The sequence below is a fragment of the Pseudocercospora fijiensis genome, assembly GCF_000340215.1.
Source record: "Pseudocercospora fijiensis CIRAD86 unplaced genomic scaffold MYCFIscaffold_1, whole genome shotgun sequence".
Taxonomy (NCBI): Eukaryota; Fungi; Ascomycota; class Dothideomycetes; order Mycosphaerellales; family Mycosphaerellaceae; genus Pseudocercospora; species Pseudocercospora fijiensis.
Window position 1 is genome coordinate 4912894 of NW_006921532.1, and position 20613 is coordinate 4933506.

Sequence of the window (20613 nt, forward strand, 5' to 3'; positions counted from 1 at the left end):
ATTAATAATCTACTACGGCCTAGTAGAACCGGTCTATATCTATACCGACAACCGAGGGCTTACATAAAGGATTAGTAACACTAGCGCTAATACTGCCTAGGACGCTATTAAGCAATTTTACGAGCTTCGCCTATATATACCGTACCCTATAGCAATTTAATAGATACTAGGCTACTCCGGTATACTAGGCAATAAATTAGCAGATAAACTAGCTACCGAAGCGGCGGACAGAGTACGACTATTCTACTTATCCCTAATCTACGACTAGAAGTAGGCGAGGGGCTAAATTAATGCCTTTCTAAAGGACGAGTAGTAGCTACGATAGGCGGATAGGGATACTAGCCGAAGCGTCTACCGCATATAGCTATATATTATAAAGGACGTCCTTTAAAGGTATAAGTAGGCTAGCCGGCCGATTAGAAGTATTATTACTTAAATGCGTACCGGAAAGATAGCGCTTAACTAATACCTCTACGGTATCGGAGCAGTCGGCAGCCCCTTCTACGGCCTATATATTAATAAAGAAGGATACGACCCTTAACGATAGACGCCTGCCTATATTCTACTCGAATGCCTAAGACTAACTAAAGATAGAGACAATATATAGGTAGCCCTCGGTAAACGAATTACTAATATTAACCTTCTTCTTAGCGACCTAGCGATAGTATAGTAGGTAGCCCTACTACTACTAAAGGCGAAAGTCTTATAGCAGTTTAGGGCAATCGATCCGGAGCTTGTAGAATCTAAGTATAGCGACCTAATTCAAAAGCAAGAAGCGGTATTAAATTCTAAGAAGGAAGCTAAAGCCGCGAAGAAAGCAGCGAAACAGGCCCGCTAGGCTCGGGTAAAACAGCGATACGCAGAGGCTACTATATAAGCAATTATATAGTATTACCGGGTTATAGTTAAGCAGTATATAGTATTTATATACAAAGAGCGTGCTACCGCTCTAATTTAATACCGCGAAAGCGGCTATACGATAGACATCCGCCTAGACCGTTAAGCTACCGCTAATCCTAGCTAAAATATACTATAAAAAAGGGACGAAGGGTCGTAACTAAGCGATTAAGCACGACGAAGCTACTAGAGGGACTACCTACTATTATAGGCCGCGGAAGGGCTTATAGACGGTAGGAGAAGGATATAAATCCTAGGCGGACTAGTTTATTAAGTCGATCCCCTAATAGCGTCGCACTCGCCTCCTAATACGTACTATATACTAACGAACCTAGCGAGCACCTAAGGGCAACTACGTATTTACCGCAACGATAGTTAAATGCCGCGCGAACCCCTATTAGCGTAAATTAATGCTACGCGAGCGTTTTATTTACTCGACCGAGCGCTTAGTAGACTAGCAGATATACTAATAAAACTACTATCGAGCGGCTATTAACTAGAACAGCCCGGACATTAATACTAACCTCTTTAAAGCCTATTACTACCGGGCGTACGGCTTATCGAAACCGAGCCGCCCTATAATACTACTACTACCCTTAGACTCTGTATTTAAACTACTAATTAGGGTAGGTAGTATACCTATCGCTTTAGGTAGTAGTAGAACAGATATTTATCTATAGTACGCCGGCAACTAGGTAGCTCAATCCTATTGCTAGCAAGCTAATATATATATACTATATCCCTAACCGAGCGAGCAACCCCCTAGTTATATAAGAAGGCATTAGCCTATTTATTAAGATTCGTTAAAAGGCATACATTAATCTAAGGGACATTAAAAGGCGTACTAATTAAATGTTAACGGGAATGTCTATAAAATTATAACGACAGTAAGGCGAAGGATTAGCACGGAGCGGGTCAAATTGTAGCCAATACGGGGGCATTAGGCCACGTATCCATAAGCCGCGTAGATCAAAGGTCTTTAAATAGGCTTCAAATGACATACCAACCAACCAACCGACCACCGCCGACCGATATCAACACAAGATGTGAACGCTGCTATGCAGATATTATAACACTGATAGAAGACCTCACTGGCATTTTACGAGTCTTGCATTTCTCTACCTCGCTATGCCTCAACCCAAAAAGAATGCCCCGTGGCCACGTGTGTGTACTGATTTCCAATCTGTCGATGCGTCGCTTCGTCTCTCATAATCTATTTCTACTGTCTTCACATGCACTATGTGAGACCTAATAACGTCGATCACGTTGTGCTCCCAAATCTTCTGTCTGGCTCCTGTGGATGAATCCATGTCCCTCAGGTACATGCGGCACCTCACCTAGATCACCGGTCCCTGATACCTGCCTGGGAAGCTGTGGGGCATTGGTGTCTGGAGGATGGATGTTGCTTTCATTCGTGTTTAATCGCCAGGCAGCAGGAGAAACCATTCCTGTGCGAGCATCAAGGCGTTGGCCAGCGTTAGGCGTATGCTGTTTGCCCTCTTCTGGGATATCGCCCATGGAAATTCCCTTCTCTGCCAAGTCGTCTGCGCCATCACCACCCTTCCGACCAAAGAAGCGATTTCGATGCACAGAGTTACTACTCCTCCATCGACTGTCCGTTGAACGTCTGGCGAGACCTCCCGGAATGAAATTGTCTCGGCCAGATGTACGAGCACTCTCAGCGCTAGCGCGAGCACGCTCCTGGGAAGCTCGAGAACGCTCACGCTCTTGAGAGGCTTCAACAATTTGCATGCGTGGCATTTCGCGATTGCGATCCTCGTATACATCACCGGCCATGTCGCCCATGGCTGCGTAGCTTTTCATACCCAGGCTAAAGTCCACTCGCTTGTTCATTTGCGCAAGTGATTCTGCCCGTGCCCTGCTGCCTTTCATAATGCTGCCACTTCGTAGACGCGACTGTGGACCTTGCGAGCCAGGATGATCATTCTCATTTGGTGGTGAAACAAACGGCGGGTCCTGATTGCCCGTGTTGTCTTCGGGTCCAATTCCGTGCGGGTTATCTGGATGACCGCCGTGGCCGGCACCTGCAGTAGCCTGATGCGGCACATTCGATAGGTACATCGGGAACGTCTCGCGCATACCAGGGAAGCGCATGTATGGTCCTTCAATGCCTAGTTCCTGCATGGTCACCATCATTGCGCAGATGAACTTGTTGCGTCGTGCAAGACGAAGACCTTCGTTTTGCCAATTCGATTTGTAGAAGAATACCACATTCAAGTTCATTGAATGAACCTCAACGATATCGCGAAGCTCAGTTAGGATGTTGCCCTGGTACTCACGCTTCTCGGACTTGACAAACTCGAGAAGCTTCGTGCGCAGGCCATCAATCTGCTCAAGCGTCGTTCCAAACTTGATAGTGATAGACACCGCTTCGGCGAGTCCACCGGATCGACGCTGATTGAGGATGAACAACGTGTTAAGATAGCTGTTGGGGGCTTGGACAATGTGACCTTCCATCTTCTTGAACTCGGTGTACAGTAGCGAGATCTCCTTGACGAAATAGTCGTCTCCACGGAGCAGAGATCCGGTGTTGCCGTAAATGCCAACACGATCCCCAACATCGAAAGGATGTTTGACAAAGACAAAAATGACAGATTGCAAGAACTCCTGTGCGGTTGCACTGAATAACCACGAAAGGGCCAAGACTGCGCTTCCAGCAGACGTGAGGACTCCGGCAGCAGAGGTCGAGATCAGCGAGATAAAGACCAGCACGACAATGACGAAAACGATGAACATGAAGACATCGTCAAGCTTGCCCACGACACTATCCAAGTCTTTGAGCGAAGCAGTGATACTCTTTCGTTCTCGTCCGATTTCGACGCAGACTGCCTCCAGTTCTTCCATGCTGATGTCGCCATTCATGTCCTTATCGAACATGGTGAACGCGCTGTTGGCTTCCTCGTCGTTTTCGAACGCTGGGCGTAGATCGTCTGAGACCACAGTCTCCGTGTCTTCTCGTGCGAAAGTGCGGTATAGACGCCTGGCCAGAACCTGCGAGCCTCCAGTAGTGCTCAAGAGCGTCAGCACGACTTGCTGAGGGTGCGTGCTTTTGACTACTTGTTTGCCTGTAAAGTCTCCAGCAACTTTACCAGCAACATCTCCGAACTTGCTTAGGCCCTGCTTGGCAGTTTTGGCAGCTTCAGCGACAAACACGCCCGGTGTTCGTGCACCACTACCCGGCTCTGCTTCCTTGATCTCGAACTCTGCATCGTCCATGGCAATCTTCTGCTTCGAGAAGGTGTAGAGTTTCGTCAGGCTGCCGATCTGGAATTTGTTGATTTCAATCCGGTCGGCGTACGTTCTCAAGTGGAAGCTGATCGCTATCAATTGGATGATGATCTTTTCCACGAAATTGAGGATCGCGCCGACGAAAAAGGACACCAAGACTTTGTTCATGGTGTTCATCCATGGCTGGGTTCCTGTCTGTGGTGGCTTTTGGCGATGTATCATGAGCGGCAAGAAGGAAACCTCTATGGCCAGCCACCAGAAAAAGATCGTTGCCGGCAACTCGAGCTGCTTGCCCATATCGCGCCATTTCTTGCTGTTGTTGGTGAAGAAGCTGGATAGAGCACCAATGGGCCATGGCAGACACTTTGCGAGAATTCGACCGGCCCACAGAGTCAGCCAGACGATTTCCAACCAGATCATGAACCAAGCAAGATAGACACCTCCGACGGTAGCTTTCGGAAAGACGAAGAATCCCAACAAGAGGGGTATGAGCAAAATGAGAGTCAGCGGTGCGATGTAAGTAGCCCAGCGTACAAGGACATTCGATTGATGAACCTTCTTCAGAAACTTGGCAATTCCGGTTGCGGGATGTTCGATGGGCTTGTAGATCTTGGTCTTCTCGTGTACGGGGTTTGTGGCGACATCGAAATCATCGACCATTTCTTCGCGTCTGCGTGACCTCGAACGATAGGTCTCGCCGGCGCTTTTTAGTCGGGAAAGCTCCTCATCGTTCCGTGATATTTGTCGCTCTACTTTCAACAGTTCGAGATCATCGTCCAGTCTATGAGCTTGCTCACGCGTAATGGAAGGAGACTGCATGCTGCGGAGAGGGTCGCCGGGTTCATACTGTGTTTCCAGAGTCAAATGGCTGGCAGATCGCGGACGTCCTCCTGCAGGCAAGAGCTCGGGCTGGATTGAGGAGTTTCTATCGTCGGACCTCCCTTGATGTGCACGGTTCTCCCGTTCGTCGCCATCGCCCACCACAGTACCATCTTGTGAGCTGCCGGTGCGATTGCGATCGAGCGATTGACGAGATGCGTCGCGATGGATGTTGTAAGAAGGTAACGAAGGGCGTCTGTCCTGACTCGTCCGAGGCTGGCTTTGGCTCTGATGCACGGGATGTGGTGGTTGGGCATATGTCGGCTCTGGTCGTTCGTCCGTCGGAGTAGTCATATTGGTCGAAGAACTGTGTAGCGAGCAGCAAACGAGTGAGCTGGAATGGGATTAAGCAAGAATGCACGAGGCGCCGTGCTCTCTATACTGTAGCTAAAATGATAATAGAAGCCAGCGTGTACGGTGTGGGTAGTTCTCGGTGCAGGAACAAACGAAGCCGTGCAGGCGGGTGGAAAAGACTGGCGGGAGTAAGAATACGACGAGCGTTCCACGTCGGGAGCAGCGAAACGAGGGGTCTTTTCACAAGCACGAAAAGTCCACGGCGGGCTGTGCGCACTGTGCAACTTTTGCACTGCACCTTTCCCCTGATGATCTGAAGACGAATGAGCACAAAAAATGAGCGGGTGCAGGAAGATGCGGCAAGGCGCCAAGGCCGAATAATCACCGCGAGTGTTGATGACGATGCTTCCTTCACCAACCACACCCTATGTGTATATTTCAATGGCCTGTAAGTAAGTTGTTGATGATTCTCGTTCAATTATCTCCTGTCCATCAAGCTGTGAAGAGCTCCTGCTACAGTAAAAGCTCATGCAGGGATGTTTCGCCACCCTGTCTGTCAACCAAAACTTCCCGTAACTCAATTGAGCCGCGACACGACGCCACTGCCGCCCCTTCATGATTCATTATTGGTACCTACTACAGTACAGATGCACTTGCTTCACGCCGTGTATGTAGAGCTCCCCAACACTTTCCGGAGCCTGATGCGCCCCGTTCCATTGGCCGATCAAAGGTTGACGAGAGTCGTGAAACAGGGGCGGGGCGGGGCGGGGCAGGGCAGTCGCTGCCTACATAGTACAAACTACTCGCCGATGAAAACATCGCCGTGTCGTGACAACCTTTCCATTCCAAACCTCAACAATCCCATCTTGACAGCAAACCATCCAACACCTGACATCTCGCCACATGCACCGCACCTTCCGCATCCCGGATAAGTAAAGCTGCTCGGCACGAGTCTACGCCACCGTGCATCTCGCAGCAGGCTCTTCTGCTGCAACACTGACAGCGGGCATACAATGGCTCTCGATAATACTTGATCGTGATGGATATCTGCCTTCCATCTATCTTCCATCTTCTACCCTCCACGCTCCGCCCTGGAACCACGCACTAAAAAGTGAACGTCATCAGCGCCGGATTGAGCGCGATCGGCAGCAAGAAATGGCTGACGCAGACCGTGGACATCGGAAGAATGGCGATAAAGTCTTGAATCCGCCAACTGTAGGGAATGAAGCTGCCCACGGCGAGTACTATCATGGTGACGATTCCGAGTAATGCGAAGCCCATGCTGTATTTGAATTTGTTGAGCACCTTGGGCACTTCGATGAAGAAATTGGAGAACTCAGCCTCCTTGGAAGTTGCGCCCTGGAGAGATATGTCAGTGGAAGGCCAAACAGTGGAAGGCTTGCATTGTCAATGTCAACATACCCAAGTCATGTTGATCTCAAACATGTGACTGAGTAGAGCCTGGCTGACATGCAGCGACAGACCTCCGAGAAAAATTGCGAGCATGAAAGTCCACTTGACGTTCTCGAGTAGGGAGCCTATCCACGATCGCTCGCCAATCCTGTACCGCATCGTTGCCAGCGCGAAGTTGCCGAGACCGTTGAAAACAATGACGATCGAGAACCAGACTTTCCAGGAGTCGATGTAGTATTTATCGAGATACCCGTTGAACCATCCGATGGCGAAGTAATTGGCCACCGTCAAAATCCATGCGGCTCCGATTGCGTAGTAGGTGCCGATATACGAAATGATAGTGATTTTCGAGGTCATGCGGATGTTGGAGAACAGAAATTTGCGAAAGAGCGGCGTGAAAGGTCTGAAGACTCACAAATTAGCAGAGATTCTGTTTCGCCCATGTCGATACTCCTTACCCTCGCCAAAGCCAGGTTCGAATTGGCTCGAAGAGCAACTCGTTGCAACCATATGCATACTTTTCCCATCTGGCAAGCTCATCGTACACAGTCAAAGAAACGCCTTCTTTGAAACCTTCCCCCGCCCATGCAGCAAGGCGAATAATGTAGCCATTGCACTGAAGCTTGAGTGACATCTCGAAATCCTCGGACACATGACTTTCGGACCAGAATTTTTCGTAGCCATCCTCGTCGAAGTAGCCGATTTCCTGGATTGCCGACCAACGGAGAATTGCATTGTGGCCAACGAAGGGCGCTACATCACCGTTACTAACGGTGTACTTGATCGCCGTATAGATCAAGTTCGTGAAAAAGGTGATGCCGTTCTCGAAAAAGGTATGAACCACTTGCATCACGCCCGAAGCAAATTGCATGATGGCGACGTCCGGAGACTGCTCCATTTCACTGACAGCATCGAGGAGACAATCGACGGGAACCCGCGTGTCCGAGTCGATGATCAGAATGTAGTCGCCGAGACGGATATTGCCGTCAGCCCAAGCTCGTCCATGCTCTTCAAGCACTTCTCGCAGACATCTCTCATATTCGACGGCCTCGTCGTTTTGGGTCCAGTTCGAATCACGCTGGACTTTTGCTAGCTTCGCTTCCACATTGTTGGAGAGCATTAAGCCGAAGTTCATATTGGAGGCCTTTTTGAATTTTCCTTTGCGCACGAATCCTTCAGAACCATGCTTTGGACGAGCCGTGAAGCCGATGCAATGGTCGGCATAAAAATCAATGCGATCCTGACGCTCCTGTTCATCAAGGATTTGGAGTCCATCGTCGTTGACGAAGATGTTGGCGCTCCCACCTTGCATTTCGTACGTTGAGATGGCCGCTTTGATGGATTTCACAGTCGGCGCAATGACAGATCCCAGGCCTTCTTTGTACACTGCGCTGAATCAGCTAGAACACGAAATAGAGAAGGACGGAGGAAATACCTGGGCACTGAATCGTGACGTGCGGTAGGGGCCGATGTGTAAGCCTCATTGGAAGCATTGCGGAGTAGAAGCGACTGTTCTCCGTCATCTGTCGAATAGGTCCGAGCACTTGTGCAATGCATCCAACAATCACCTGTGCAAAGAATAATGTGAAGAAGACTTGAACCGGAGTCAGGGCGAGGAAAGCCAGCCGCAGATACGACTTGTCGACCATCAACTCAATCGCAATCTGTCGGAAGCCGGCGCCCAGCATAATTGTGATGAGGAATAGAGTAATTGAGACAAGCACAGTGTTCATGAGATTCGTAGGCCGCTCCAGACGAGCGGCCTCGCCGCTTTCTTCATCAACACTCTGGGCCGTGACGCGAGGAACTTTCTTTTCATTGCCGCTGGACGCGTCTTCGTCCTCGTCACTGGAATCTCCGGTATTCCAAACCACATCAATTAGCTCACTTTCGATCGACTGAGCGCGGGGGATGAGGTTTGCAGCATCTGCGTCGGTTAATTCGGGAATTCTTGTGATCGATGACCTTACTCACCATCGTCCCAGACAACAAGCAATCCGTCTTGAGCAACGAACGCTGCGAATTGAAGTTTTCTCGCCCGTGGAAGATCTTCCAAAGTGGGTATGACCTACGTCCGCGATCGAGCCTAGTCAGCAAATGGTGTGAAAGGAAATCATCCTTGGGACTGACCTGTACCCGCAGTCCATTCTTCAGAGGCACGTCGACAGCATCGGACCATGCAAGGAAGGTCTTGATCACCCTGCTGTTGACAGTCATGGCACATGGGACGTTCAATGCAACGCATCCATCAGCCAAAGCCGAGTGGACAAGGCTGGCCGGACATGTGAGATAGTGTCCCTTGCACTTTCGAACAAGCACACCCTCACGCTCACCAGCACCATCTCCAATCCACCGCGCCATACATTGCTGCTGGAAGAGGTGGTTGACGAGTACCTCGTGACGAATTTCTTCAATGAATGTTGAGCCTCGGGATTTCGTTGAGGGTGCCAAAGAAACTCGAGAAGAGCCAAAGCCGTAGGGGCCCCATGGATTTCCGGGCATCCAGTCGTTGGAGCGAGGAGTCGACTGCCGTTCATTGTCGTCGAGCTTGGGCTCGGCATTCTCACCGCCATCTTTCTTACTCGACCGAGGATAGCTCTCTAGACTCATAACTGGGGTGTAGGTCGCAGAGGGACCGACTGGCAAAAGAGAATGCAAACACGCAGACTTGAACAAAGACCCTGCGAGATCTCTTGCATAGAAGAGAAACGGAGAAAGAAATGAACGTGTGCTAAGTCAAGCAAGGCCGAACGCAGACACCGAAAAGCGGCATCAGTCAGAATAATTATGTAGGCAGATCGATGGGACCAGCGAGGACAATGATGGCAAAAGTCATCAGCGTCTCGTCTGCTGGGGTTAAGGGGAGCGTCGTTTAAGCTTTCCATATCTATGTTATGCCAGCATGTAGCATAGACATCGCATCAGATTCAGGATTCGAGGCTTGACGAGGCAATACGTTCGGCTGCCAGAAGCATCAAAATCTCATTTGGCGTTTCTCATGTCGCACCATTCGCTCGTCTATGCCAAACTGGAGGAGGATCACTATGCGGAAGGTTTCGAGTCGTTGTGCACATGGCGCCTGGGTAGGAGAAACATGGGCAACTGCATGCCATGATTCATACTAATCATGTCAGCACTGAATCTCGTCTGGTTCGTTTCTGCGAATTCTGCACTGCCACTCGTGTCAACTTAGGATGGAATAGAAGGACTCATAGGAGGCCAACGAGGCGGTGAGCGTCCCAATCTCGTCAAGAATCTATATTTTTTTTAGCGGCCATCCGATACTCACTCACCATTGTTAGGATGCTTGCGCTCCTGTGGGTTTGCCGTTACAAGACACGACCATGCTGTCATGCACACGCCACGCGGCGAATCCGCTCCTCCGGTATAGCACAGTATGCAACTTGCCGACATGCTCCATGGTTTTCGTGAGTGCTAGTTTCAAATTCTGAACACACCAGTCTTCAAACCTGGTTGATGGGAGGAATTTGACGCTGATCATGGTCCGGCAGGACAGGAGATGCCACGAGTCTCTCGGTCAAACCATATCATCTAAGGATCGCAATTCGAGTCCTGACTGATGCAAGCCTCACGCTGTTATTCTCAGAGGAAGACACCAAACTTGGCAGCAAGGTCGGAGAAGCTCGATAGGTTGTAGGGTGCATGCACGACGACGGCCTCGCTCCAGATTTCCTACTCGTGCCGCCTTATTAGCATCAGAGGGCGAACAATTCTCTTTTGGCTACGTCAACCAGCAGAGCCGTTACACCAGCCCTACCTGGGTAGTACAGTATCAGCATTCCTCTTCCACGGAACATACCGACAAGACTCGATATCGAGAGGCAGTGTAGCACAATGTGCAATTTTGGATAGCCTTATCGGGCAGAGTTGCGGGAATGTGCATTGGCTTCTCTATTCGCGGTGACAAGAAGGACCAGTTTTGCAGGGGTCGACTTTGTGTGCGATTTATGGTCAATCGCACGCGCGTTACCGCGAGCGACCCATTGTGGGTTATTTGTATAGTGTTTTTTATGAGTCGGTCCTAGGTTAATACACATATGGTATAGTATGTAGTTTTCTACTAAAACGCGTCGAAATCGCGCTTTCTACTATATAGTTATATTTCCTCTACCTTAAACCTCGTCGTCGCTGTTATTACTATCTAAATAGCACCTCTTATCGCTTAGTTATCCTTATCGTCGCCTCTTATTACGTATTTCAAATAGCTAAGCCTAATAACCTTATTTATCGCTTTTTTAAGTAGTATAACGACTACCGAGCAAAGCGGCGTGTTTCTTATCGCTTCTATAGCTACGACGCGGTAAAGGATCTAGCTCGAAATAAGGACTATATCGACGAGTATAAGAAGCGGTTAGAAGCGATAAAAACAGGTAAGGTGCTATCGTCGCCGGAGTAGATAAAATTGCTATAGGTCGCGTTAACTAACGCTTAGTACGATTATCTCGAGGAGCTATATAGTACTATCTGTTTTAAAGAGAACGAGCCGTTTACCTTCTTCGAGAAGTTAGTAGTAAAGGCTCTATTCGCCGCCCTTTACCCTTTATTCGAGCTATCTTACGAGGCCCGAATTCGACGCATTCTATTACTACGGCACTTCGAGAAGATAGAAGAGAAGGTAATAGCAAAGGTCGTATATTGTAACGAGCTGAACTTATAAATTAATAGCACCTCCGATAGTAATAGAATAGGCGTTACAATATTATCGCTTATCGACTCTACTAGTTGCTATACCCTCGAGACGCGCTAGATAGAGACAGTCGATAAATCTAGTAAAGAAGGCGCGCGTTAGACGAAGGTAAAGTACTAATAGCTTACCGGCGGCGACCTCTCGAAGATTAGCTTAATCGCATTTAATACGTATACTATAAACCTAAAGATAATACGTCTATTAGAAGATAACGAAGAGCTAAGTTACGTTATTATAGTGCCCTACGACTTATATAGCGGAGCGTTATTAATAAGAGACCTCTTTAAATACCCTAAGTTATAAGGCCTTTACGACGAGGCTTAGCACGTTGTTAGTTACTTATCGCGGAAGAAGGCGATATATTAGCTCTTAAAGAAGAAGCAGGTAGCGGTCTATAGTAAGACCTTCTCGCTAATTAGTATATATAAGACTCGGTAGCCGACTATAATCGCCTTATTTAAGTTACTTCTACGCTCTAAATATGCCCTTTAAGAGCTCGTTCGCGACTATCTTAGTACGCTAGATTACGAGGCTAAGAATACTATTATAGACTACGCATTCTAGACTAAACTCTAAGCGGCTATCGACCTTCTCGAACTACTTAATAATTAGCTTATCCTATCTTAGTTAAAAGAGGCTATAATAGACAAGGTAATACCTCGCTAGTTTGCTTATAAAGCGACTCTCGAGAAGCAGATTACTACTAGTCTACTACTAATTTAAGAGCTTCTCGAAGGTGTCTAATTTGTCCTTAATATAAGGAAGTTAATAGCGACTATTATAGGCTAGTAGAAGCGCTTATTAAGGTAGGTAAATAAGTACTATTAGGCGGCCTACTTCCTTAACCCTTCTACGGTGTAAGAAGGGTATATTAGTAGGTAGATAGGGTAGTAGTAGGTATAGGTAGTATTCGATAGAGATCTAAGAGGAGAGGGAGGAAGGCAGGCAAGTTAGCCTATTACTAAGCGCCAAGCCCTGCCTAAGGTACTAAGACCCTAGCTTTACTTAGCCTAGTTACATGCTAATTACGTGTAGCCTCTTTAGCCCTAATATACGCTTCCCTTCTAAAGGCCGCGCCCTCGTAGCCTGCCTATGTTCTACGACCTCTATTGCCGCTAACTTAGTAAGTCTAATAAGCTACTTAGCCCGCGCTAAATTAAACACTTAACTACCTAGTTATATAACTATATTAAACCTTACCTCTAATACAGCACAATATACAACTCTAACTGCGCTATCTCTATATATAATAAACTATAAAGTAATATATATCTATAAGAATTAAAGGCCTTCGACTAATTATAATACGAGCGCGTCTTCCCTACTATAATAGGTAGACGTACGAGGTATTGCAGCCCTGCCTCCGCTCTAAGTAATGTCGTACCGAGTTCTTTACGTCTACTCTTAAAAGACCTAGCAATGTCCGCTCCCGAGGGTTTGTCCGCTTCCGAGGGTTATTATTTACTATCGTAGTTTTACTAGCCTAAATTAGTTAGGTTTGGCAGCCTTCAAGTATTAACTAATTATATCTTTTTAAAAAACTCAGTTCTTCTAGTTTCTGTAGGTAAAGGCTATTATAAGTGCAATAGTTAAGGTTCGCCTTACTTAAAGGGTCGGAAAGATCGAGGAGTAACCTATTATCCGCAAGATCGACCCCGGCTAGCTTAGCTCTATAGTTTTTGCCCTTAGTTAGTCTATTAGTTACTTAATCTTTTAACTTAGTTAAAGTTTTAACTTAGCCTTAAAGTTTTAATTAAACCTTTAACAGGCTTAAAGCTTTTAATTAAAGTTTTAATTAAAGGTGCCTTAGGCTCGTAGTATAGGTAAGGTTGTGTCTATAGGCGTAGCGATAACAGTAAGTAATATTAACAATAGTAGCGCTAGTCGTCTTAGCGCTAACTTTACCTTCTTCTAATTTCCTTCTTTAACTAATAACAACTCGGCAATACTGTTACTAATAGGGCTATATCCTTCCTTTCTTAACTAGCAATATACTCCGCAATACCGTTACTAATATAGCCGCGCCGGCCGCGCCGTTATAAGCGCGACGCCGTCCTCGCCGATCGCCTAGGCCTCGAGGCCTCGATAGAATAAAGGAATAAGAGAGGGACCTATAGGGCGCGTTAGTAAAGAGGTAGAGTCCTTAAAAGAGTATACGATTAATTAATTAACGCGTCGTAGCGCGCCTAGTATAGTCTTATTATCCTTTATTACTAATAATTGCTTGTCTCTAATTAGTTAGCTAATAGCACCCCGGGGGTAGTATTATTCCTAGGCGATATTATAGGCCCTTAGCCTTCTTCTTGTTCTTCGCGCTAGTCTAATACTTATCTAATAACTCGGTTATATCCTCGAAGGAATCTTTAGCTTCCTATAAGTCCTATTCTAGTAAATAGCCCTACTATCTTAGTAGGTACTCCTTCTTACCTTACCTAGTCTAGTACTTTAGAATACGTTCTATAGACTATAGCTCTTTACTATTAGCTAAGACTTCTTCTAACTTAGTAGGCGCTTTATCGCCTTTACGCTAGTAGTATAGTTTAAGGAGGGATACGTAGAAGGTGTTATAGATAGTATAATAAGGTAGAAGCTACAACTAATAGGCCTATACGGAGGAGCCCTTAACTTCTCGAGTACGGAATAGGCTAATATATCTTAGTGCGAGCTTAGGCCTTGTTTTGCTATTAGGTAATAGGTGCTTGCGGATACGGAGGTTCTTCGTACTAAGCATAACTATATCGCCTTATTTAAAGGTTATCGGTATATAGCGCTTATCGTAGTAGGCCTTTTAATACTCTTAAGGCTTTGTTAGCTTCTTAGCTATCTTAGCATGGATTTCTCGTATCTTCTAGATACGTTCTATCGCCGCTAGTGTCTCTAGTACTTAACGCGCTTCCCTTTCCTTGCGCTCGGCCTCGAGCGATAGTAGGTCTTATAGTATAGCAGCGTTCTAGCCTATTATAGCTATATAGGGCGAGATCTTAGTTGCTAAATATACACTATTATTATATACGAATTCTATAGGCTATAGGAGGTTAACCCAATCCTCAGGGTTCTTATTAATATAGCTGCGCAGGTACTGCTATAGGGTAGCATTCTGCCTCTCTGTTTAACTGTTAGTCTATAGATAGAAGGCTATTAATAGCCGATGCTTTAGTCTTAGCTGTAGGCATATTTCGCTCTAGTAGTGCGATATAAATGTCGAGCCCCTATCGGAGACTATCCCCTTAGGGGTTCCCTAATAGGTATAGAAGATGTTAGTCTATAGCGCCTCTGCTATATTAATAGTAGTCCAATCCTTGCGCGCCGGGATATATCGAGCGCCTTTAGTAAATCGATCTACTATAATAAGGATAGCATTATATACGTCCTTACTGCCCCTACGCTTAGTAGGCGGAAGGCCTGTAATAAAGTCTATTGTTAGCTTAGCAAATAGCTTCTTTAGAATAGGGAGCGAAGACAACTCGCCGAACGGTAAGTGCTTCGGTGCTTTAACTCGCTAGTATACTACATAGGTCTATATATACTCCTTTATATACCGCTTACTATTTAGCTAGTAGTATGTACGCGATAGTAACTCGTACGACCTCTCTATACTATAGTAACTAGCGAGCTTACTATTATAGTGCCTCTTTAAAAGCTTTTATCTAATCGATTGTTTAGCGGGGACATAGTATCTGCCCTTAAACCTTAAGTAACCCTTGTCGTCGATCGACTAACTATTACTCTTACTAGATCGAGTCGCCCGCCTACTTATAAGCTTATTAATGCGCTCGATAGCAAAGGCATCCCTCTACTAAGCACGCAACAGCTTATCTATAAACGATTAACTATCCCTATTTGCAAGGTTATTTAATAGCACCCTCGCTATTAAACAAGGTATATATTATATATATCTAATAGCACTAGTAGCTAGAACTACTACAACCTCTTCTATAGTGCTATCGCTATAGATAGCAATATCTTTAATCGAGTTATTATAGCTCGAGCGATCTACGTCCTTCTTAACGTATACTAGAAGAACGACAACCCCGCTATAGTATTCGTTACCGCCGCGGGGTCCGGAAGTCCGCTTATTCTACGCTTACTTATTAATAATACAGGCTATAGCAATCTTATACTATAGGGTTAGAAACAAAGAATTAATATATTAGGTCTCGCTATCGTAATTAGGTCGCCTCGATAGGCTATTAGCAGGGTTGCTTACGCCTAGCCGATATAATATATTAAAATCAAACCCGGCGAGGTAGACGGCCTATCTAGCCTATCGACCTATAACCCTAGTAACCTTAGTAATACTACGGAGGTTGTTATAGTCTATATAGACCTGAATTGTGTACTAAGCACTATTAAGATATATTAGGGCTAAAGAGGCTATACGTGATTAGTATGTAACTAGGCCGAGTGAAGCTAGGGTCTTAATGCCTTAGATAGGGCTTAGCGCTTAGCGTTAGGCTAACTCTCCTACCTTCCTCCCTCTCCTCCTAGATCTCTATCGAATACTAAACTAATTCACTACTACTCTATCTACCTACTAATATAACCCTTCTTATATAGTATTCGATCTACCCTTTAAGGGTAGCAGCTAGATAGTCCTTATTTTAAGCTTTTAGCGGTATAGCTACGAAAACTATCGATTTAACTATATTGCGCCCGAAGAACGGGACCTATACGTACTATTCTACTAAAACAACCGTACCAATTATCAAGCAAGGCCTCCTATACGGCCTATTACACTAAGTTAAGCATACTAGACCGATATCTACTAATTCCGCTACTTCCGCATCTTAGGGGCTAATAACACATTATTAGTATTATCCCCTATTACACTAGCCGGCTTATTACGAAGCAACAACAACCGTGCTGCCGCTAGTAGCGCTAGCAATAACAACGCTAGTAGCACAGTACCTACTAAAGTGCCTGCTAAAGCACCTGCTAAGGTACCTACTAAAGAGCCTGCTACTAGGCCTACCGAAGAACCTATAGTTCTAGGCGACGACCTAGAATTGCCTGTTAACGATATACTTAATAATATTATTAATCGACGATATAGCTAGCTAGCCTTTGGCCCCTAGCTAGTAGCGAGACTTTAAGAAGCTACTTAAAACAGGCTTACTACCTTGCGCTAGGAACAACAGCTAAAGGATAATCTCCTCGAAATTCGTCGCCTACAAGAAGCCCTAGCGACTAATACTAAACTAATAGTAGGGCCTTCCTCTCTATCTGTTTTAGTCTAAAAGAAGGATGCTAAACTTAGGGACTATACCGTATTTAATAGCTCTAGTCGGAAACAATATAAGGACTATATCCGTAACTGCGAGCTTAACTAGCGAAACGCGCTAAGGGCCCTTCTAGACGACTACTCGTTAGTCGTCTATGCTATGCAATATATTAATAGAGACCTAAAGCGTACCTAGGATAACTATTTCGACTCCCTTACTAATTAGACCGCTGTTTAGTAGCAAGACTACAAGACTATTATGCTAGACACCCTTAGAAACCCTATACTAAGGTAACAATACGCTTAGGACTAATACCTTCGAGCTAAACAAAAGACTAATTAATCGGCTCGCTTATTTAAGGCCTATCTAAAGACCCTTAAGGACGATTTGCTACCTAAAACCGACTCTATCTAGATATCTAAGATACGACCTAAACTAAGATAGGAACTAGTCCTTAAATTAGACCGCCGCCGTGTGTTCGAATAGGCTAACCTAATACGCATTTAATTTATAGTCGAAGTAGAAACAGCCGAGCGGGCTGTTTAGCTCTAGTAACGACTAGAATCGAGGATCCGACTAGCTAGTACTAACCGCGGCAATCGTAGTGCCCGCGGAGGCAATAGCTAAGGGTCCTACTAAAACAATAATGCTAACAATAGAAATAGTAATAGCGACCGTAGAAGAGGCCGTAGCCGGCGGCTATATAGAGGAGGCCGCGATAGGGGCCGTAGAAGGGGCTCGTATCCCTATAATGCTAACCGCTCGACTAATAATAGTAGCAATAACAGCTACAGTAGTCTACCTACTAGGTTGAAGTGCTTTAATTGTAATAGCACTAGCTATCTACTAGGCTAATGCGACAAACCTAAGGACTAGGCCCGAATCGACCGTACTACCGCTAAGCACCGAAAGCACCTCTTAGTAGCTAACGCTACCCCTATAGGCTAACCTTCGAAAAAAGAGTAAGCGCCGCACTAACTGTTAGCCTCGTACGGCGTAAGACTATCGATATTGTACTAGCTATTATACGAACCTGTCTTACATCGAGACTCGATACTGACAGTAAGGCCAGGGTAAGTCTAGACCCCGGAAATTCAGTTAGCGCCCATGGTAGCTATCGCTTAGGTAAGTAATTAGACCTTCGATGTCTGCCGAGGACTCACTAACTAACCCTTACTTAGTTTAATAACGCTCGGCACTTAACCTATAGAGCCTACTATATTCCTATAGTTCTAAAAGACGACCTCGGAAATAAACGCCTACTAAACTTTACTGCCTACGCAGTAGACATAGACAGCCTCCTATCTAATATTGTTATTAGCAACCCTGTTCTTAAGTACTATACTATAGTTATAGACTTAGGCAGTTAATAGTAGCGATTTAGAATCGCTAGGAAAGAGGACATTAAACATATTAATATTAGCGAGTGCCCTAATAATATTAGGGTCCTATTTATTAGTAACCTAACCCTAGCGGATCCGACGGCCGACCTGCTCGGTAGTAATAACGATAAACCTGTGCCCCCTAATAGTATAGACCCTAATTAGCTTGCTCGCATACTAGAGCCTATTCGAGAGACCTATATTAATGTATTTAAACACTACCTAGCGTCGACATTGCCTATGTTTAAAGAGACGGATTATAAGATTAACATTATAGAGGGCAAGGAGGTTCCTTTTAGCCCCCTCTATAACCTTAGTAAACGAGAGCTTGCTATATTGCGTAAGTATCTAGAGGAAAACCTAGCTAATAGCCGGATACGGTATAGTAATAGCCCTGCTAGCGCCCCTATCCTATTCGTACTAAAGAAGGATAGTAGCCTACGCCTATATATTAATTACCGTAGACTTAATGCTGTTACTATTAAAGACCGCTGTCCACTTCCGCTTATTAATAAGACTCTCGATCGCCTTTCTAGTGCCTACTACTACACTATATTAGATATTAAGGACGCCTACTACCGTATCTGTATTCGTAAGGGCAATAAATAGAAGACAGCCTTTCGCACTCGTTATAGCTATTTTAAGTACTTAGTTATGCTATTTAGGCTAGCTAATGCCCCTGCTACATTCTAGTCCTATATTAATCGGGCCCTATTAGGCCTATTAGATCACCTCTATATAGTTTACCTAGATAACATCCTAGTTTATATATACTTACCTAATATTGCGGAGCACTAGGCTATAGTCCGTAAGGTGCTCGATCGTCTAAGAACCTATAGCTTATATTATAAGCCTTCTAAATGTACCTTTGCTGCTAAAGAGGTGTTATTCCTTAGCTTCCTCGTATTAACCGAGGGTGTTAAGGCTGATCCTAATCGGATTAAAACCATTACTAAATAGCCTGCTCCTACGTTAATTAAGGAGCTATAGTCGTTCCTCGGTTTTACTAACTTCTATCGCCGATTTATTAAGGGCTATTCGAGGCATATAATGCTACTAACTAAGCTTACTAAAACCAAGGCTAACCTAACTAGAGAGTTCAAATAGACTAATAGAGTACAAGCCGCTTTTAACGGTTTAAAGAAGCGATTTACTAAAGTCCCTTTGTTATACTATTTTGTACTAAACAAGCAGATCCGAATTGAGACTAACGCTTTACAGTTCGCTATATTAGCTATAATATCTTAGCAGTCAGACAGTAACTACTACTAGTACCTAATTGCCTTCTTCTCGAGAAAGATAATTAATACTAAGCGTCGCTACGAGACCTACGAGCAAGAGCTCTTAGCTATTATAGAGGCCTTTAAGCATTAGAGGCATTACCTCGATAGGGCCTAATATACGATACAGGTCTATATAGACTATAACAACCTCCGTAGCATTACTAAGGTTACTAGAGTTATAGGTCGACAGGCTAGATAGGCCGTCTACCTCGCTAGGTTTGATTTTAATATGTTATATCGGCTAGGCGTAAGTAACCCTACTAATAGCCTATCGAAGCGACCTAACTACGATAGCGGGACTTAACAATCTATTAATTCATTGTTTCTAACCCTGTAGCATAAGATTGCTATAGCCTATATTGTTAATAAGCACGCGTAGGATAAGCGGCTTACCGGACTCCGCGACGGCTTAAAGTATATTAATGCTCTTGCTATATTAATAGTGCGTATTAAGGCAAGAGCTAAGGACACAGATAGGAGAAGTTATAATAACTCCCTAGTCGATATCGCTATATATAGTAACAGCGATTAAAGCACTAATGCAGTTAATCCGGCTACTAGTGCTATTAGATATATATAATACGTACCTCGTTTAATAGCGAGGGTGCTATTAAATAACCTTGCAAATAGGGATAGTTAATCGTTTATAGATAAGCTGTTACGGGCTTAGTAGAGGGACGCCTTTGCTACTAAACGTATAGACAAGCTTATAAGTAGGCGAAAGACTCGATCTAGTAAGAGTAATTAGTCGATCGACGACAAAGGTTACTTAAGGTTTAAGGGCAGATACTATGTCCCCGCTAAACAATCGATTAGACAAGAACTTCTTAAGCGACACTATAATAGTAAGCTTGCCGGTTACTATAGCATAGAGAGGTCGCACGAGTTGCTATCGCGCATATACTACTAGCTAAATAGTAAGCGGGATATAAAGGACTACGTAAATACGTGTGCCGTATATTAACGTGTTAAGGTACTAAAGCATTAGCCTTTTAGCGAGTTGTCCTTATTGCCAATCCCTTACAAGCTATTTGTAGAGCTTACAATAGATTTTATTATAGGTCTTCCCCCTACTAAGCGAAGAGGAAGCAAAGACATCTTTAACGCTATTCTAGTCGTTATAGACCGGTTTACTAAGGGCGCTCGATATATCCCGGCGCGGAAAGATTGGACTGCTATTAATATAGTAGAAGCGCTATAGAACAATATCTTCTATACCTATTAGGGGACCCCTAAAGGGATAGTCTCTAACTAAGGCTCGATATTTATATCTTATTATTAGAGTG

At 45.1% G+C, this 20613-nt stretch overlaps 2 protein-coding genes across 2 annotated transcripts; both read right to left on the minus strand.

Moving 5' to 3' along the window:
• Positions 1-1990: 1990 nt before the first annotated feature.
• Positions 1991-5497, minus strand: MYCFIDRAFT_55346 (uncharacterized protein). Its single transcript, XM_007921954.1, has one exon. The coding sequence runs from the start codon at positions 5317-5319 to the stop codon at positions 2146-2148; it is 3174 nt and encodes a 1057-aa protein (XP_007920145.1). The 5' UTR covers positions 5320-5497; the 3' UTR covers positions 1991-2145.
• Positions 5498-6423: 926 nt separating this feature from the next.
• MYCFIDRAFT_125630 (uncharacterized protein) lies at positions 6424-9234 on the minus strand (the record flags this gene model as incomplete). Its single annotated transcript, XM_007923242.1, has 6 exons — positions 6424-6678; positions 6742-7135; positions 7191-8118; positions 8168-8659; positions 8707-8800; positions 8863-9234. The coding sequence occupies 6 exons, from the start codon at positions 9232-9234 to the stop codon at positions 6424-6426; spliced, it is 2535 nt and encodes an 844-aa protein (XP_007921433.1).
• Between the last annotated feature and the right edge of the window lie 11379 nt (positions 9235-20613).

Excerpts from the sequence above, each read along its gene's own strand:
- MYCFIDRAFT_55346 (XM_007921954.1), bottom strand. The coding sequence starts at position 5,319 with ATGACTACTCCGACGGACGAACGACCAGAGCCGACATATGCCCAACCA.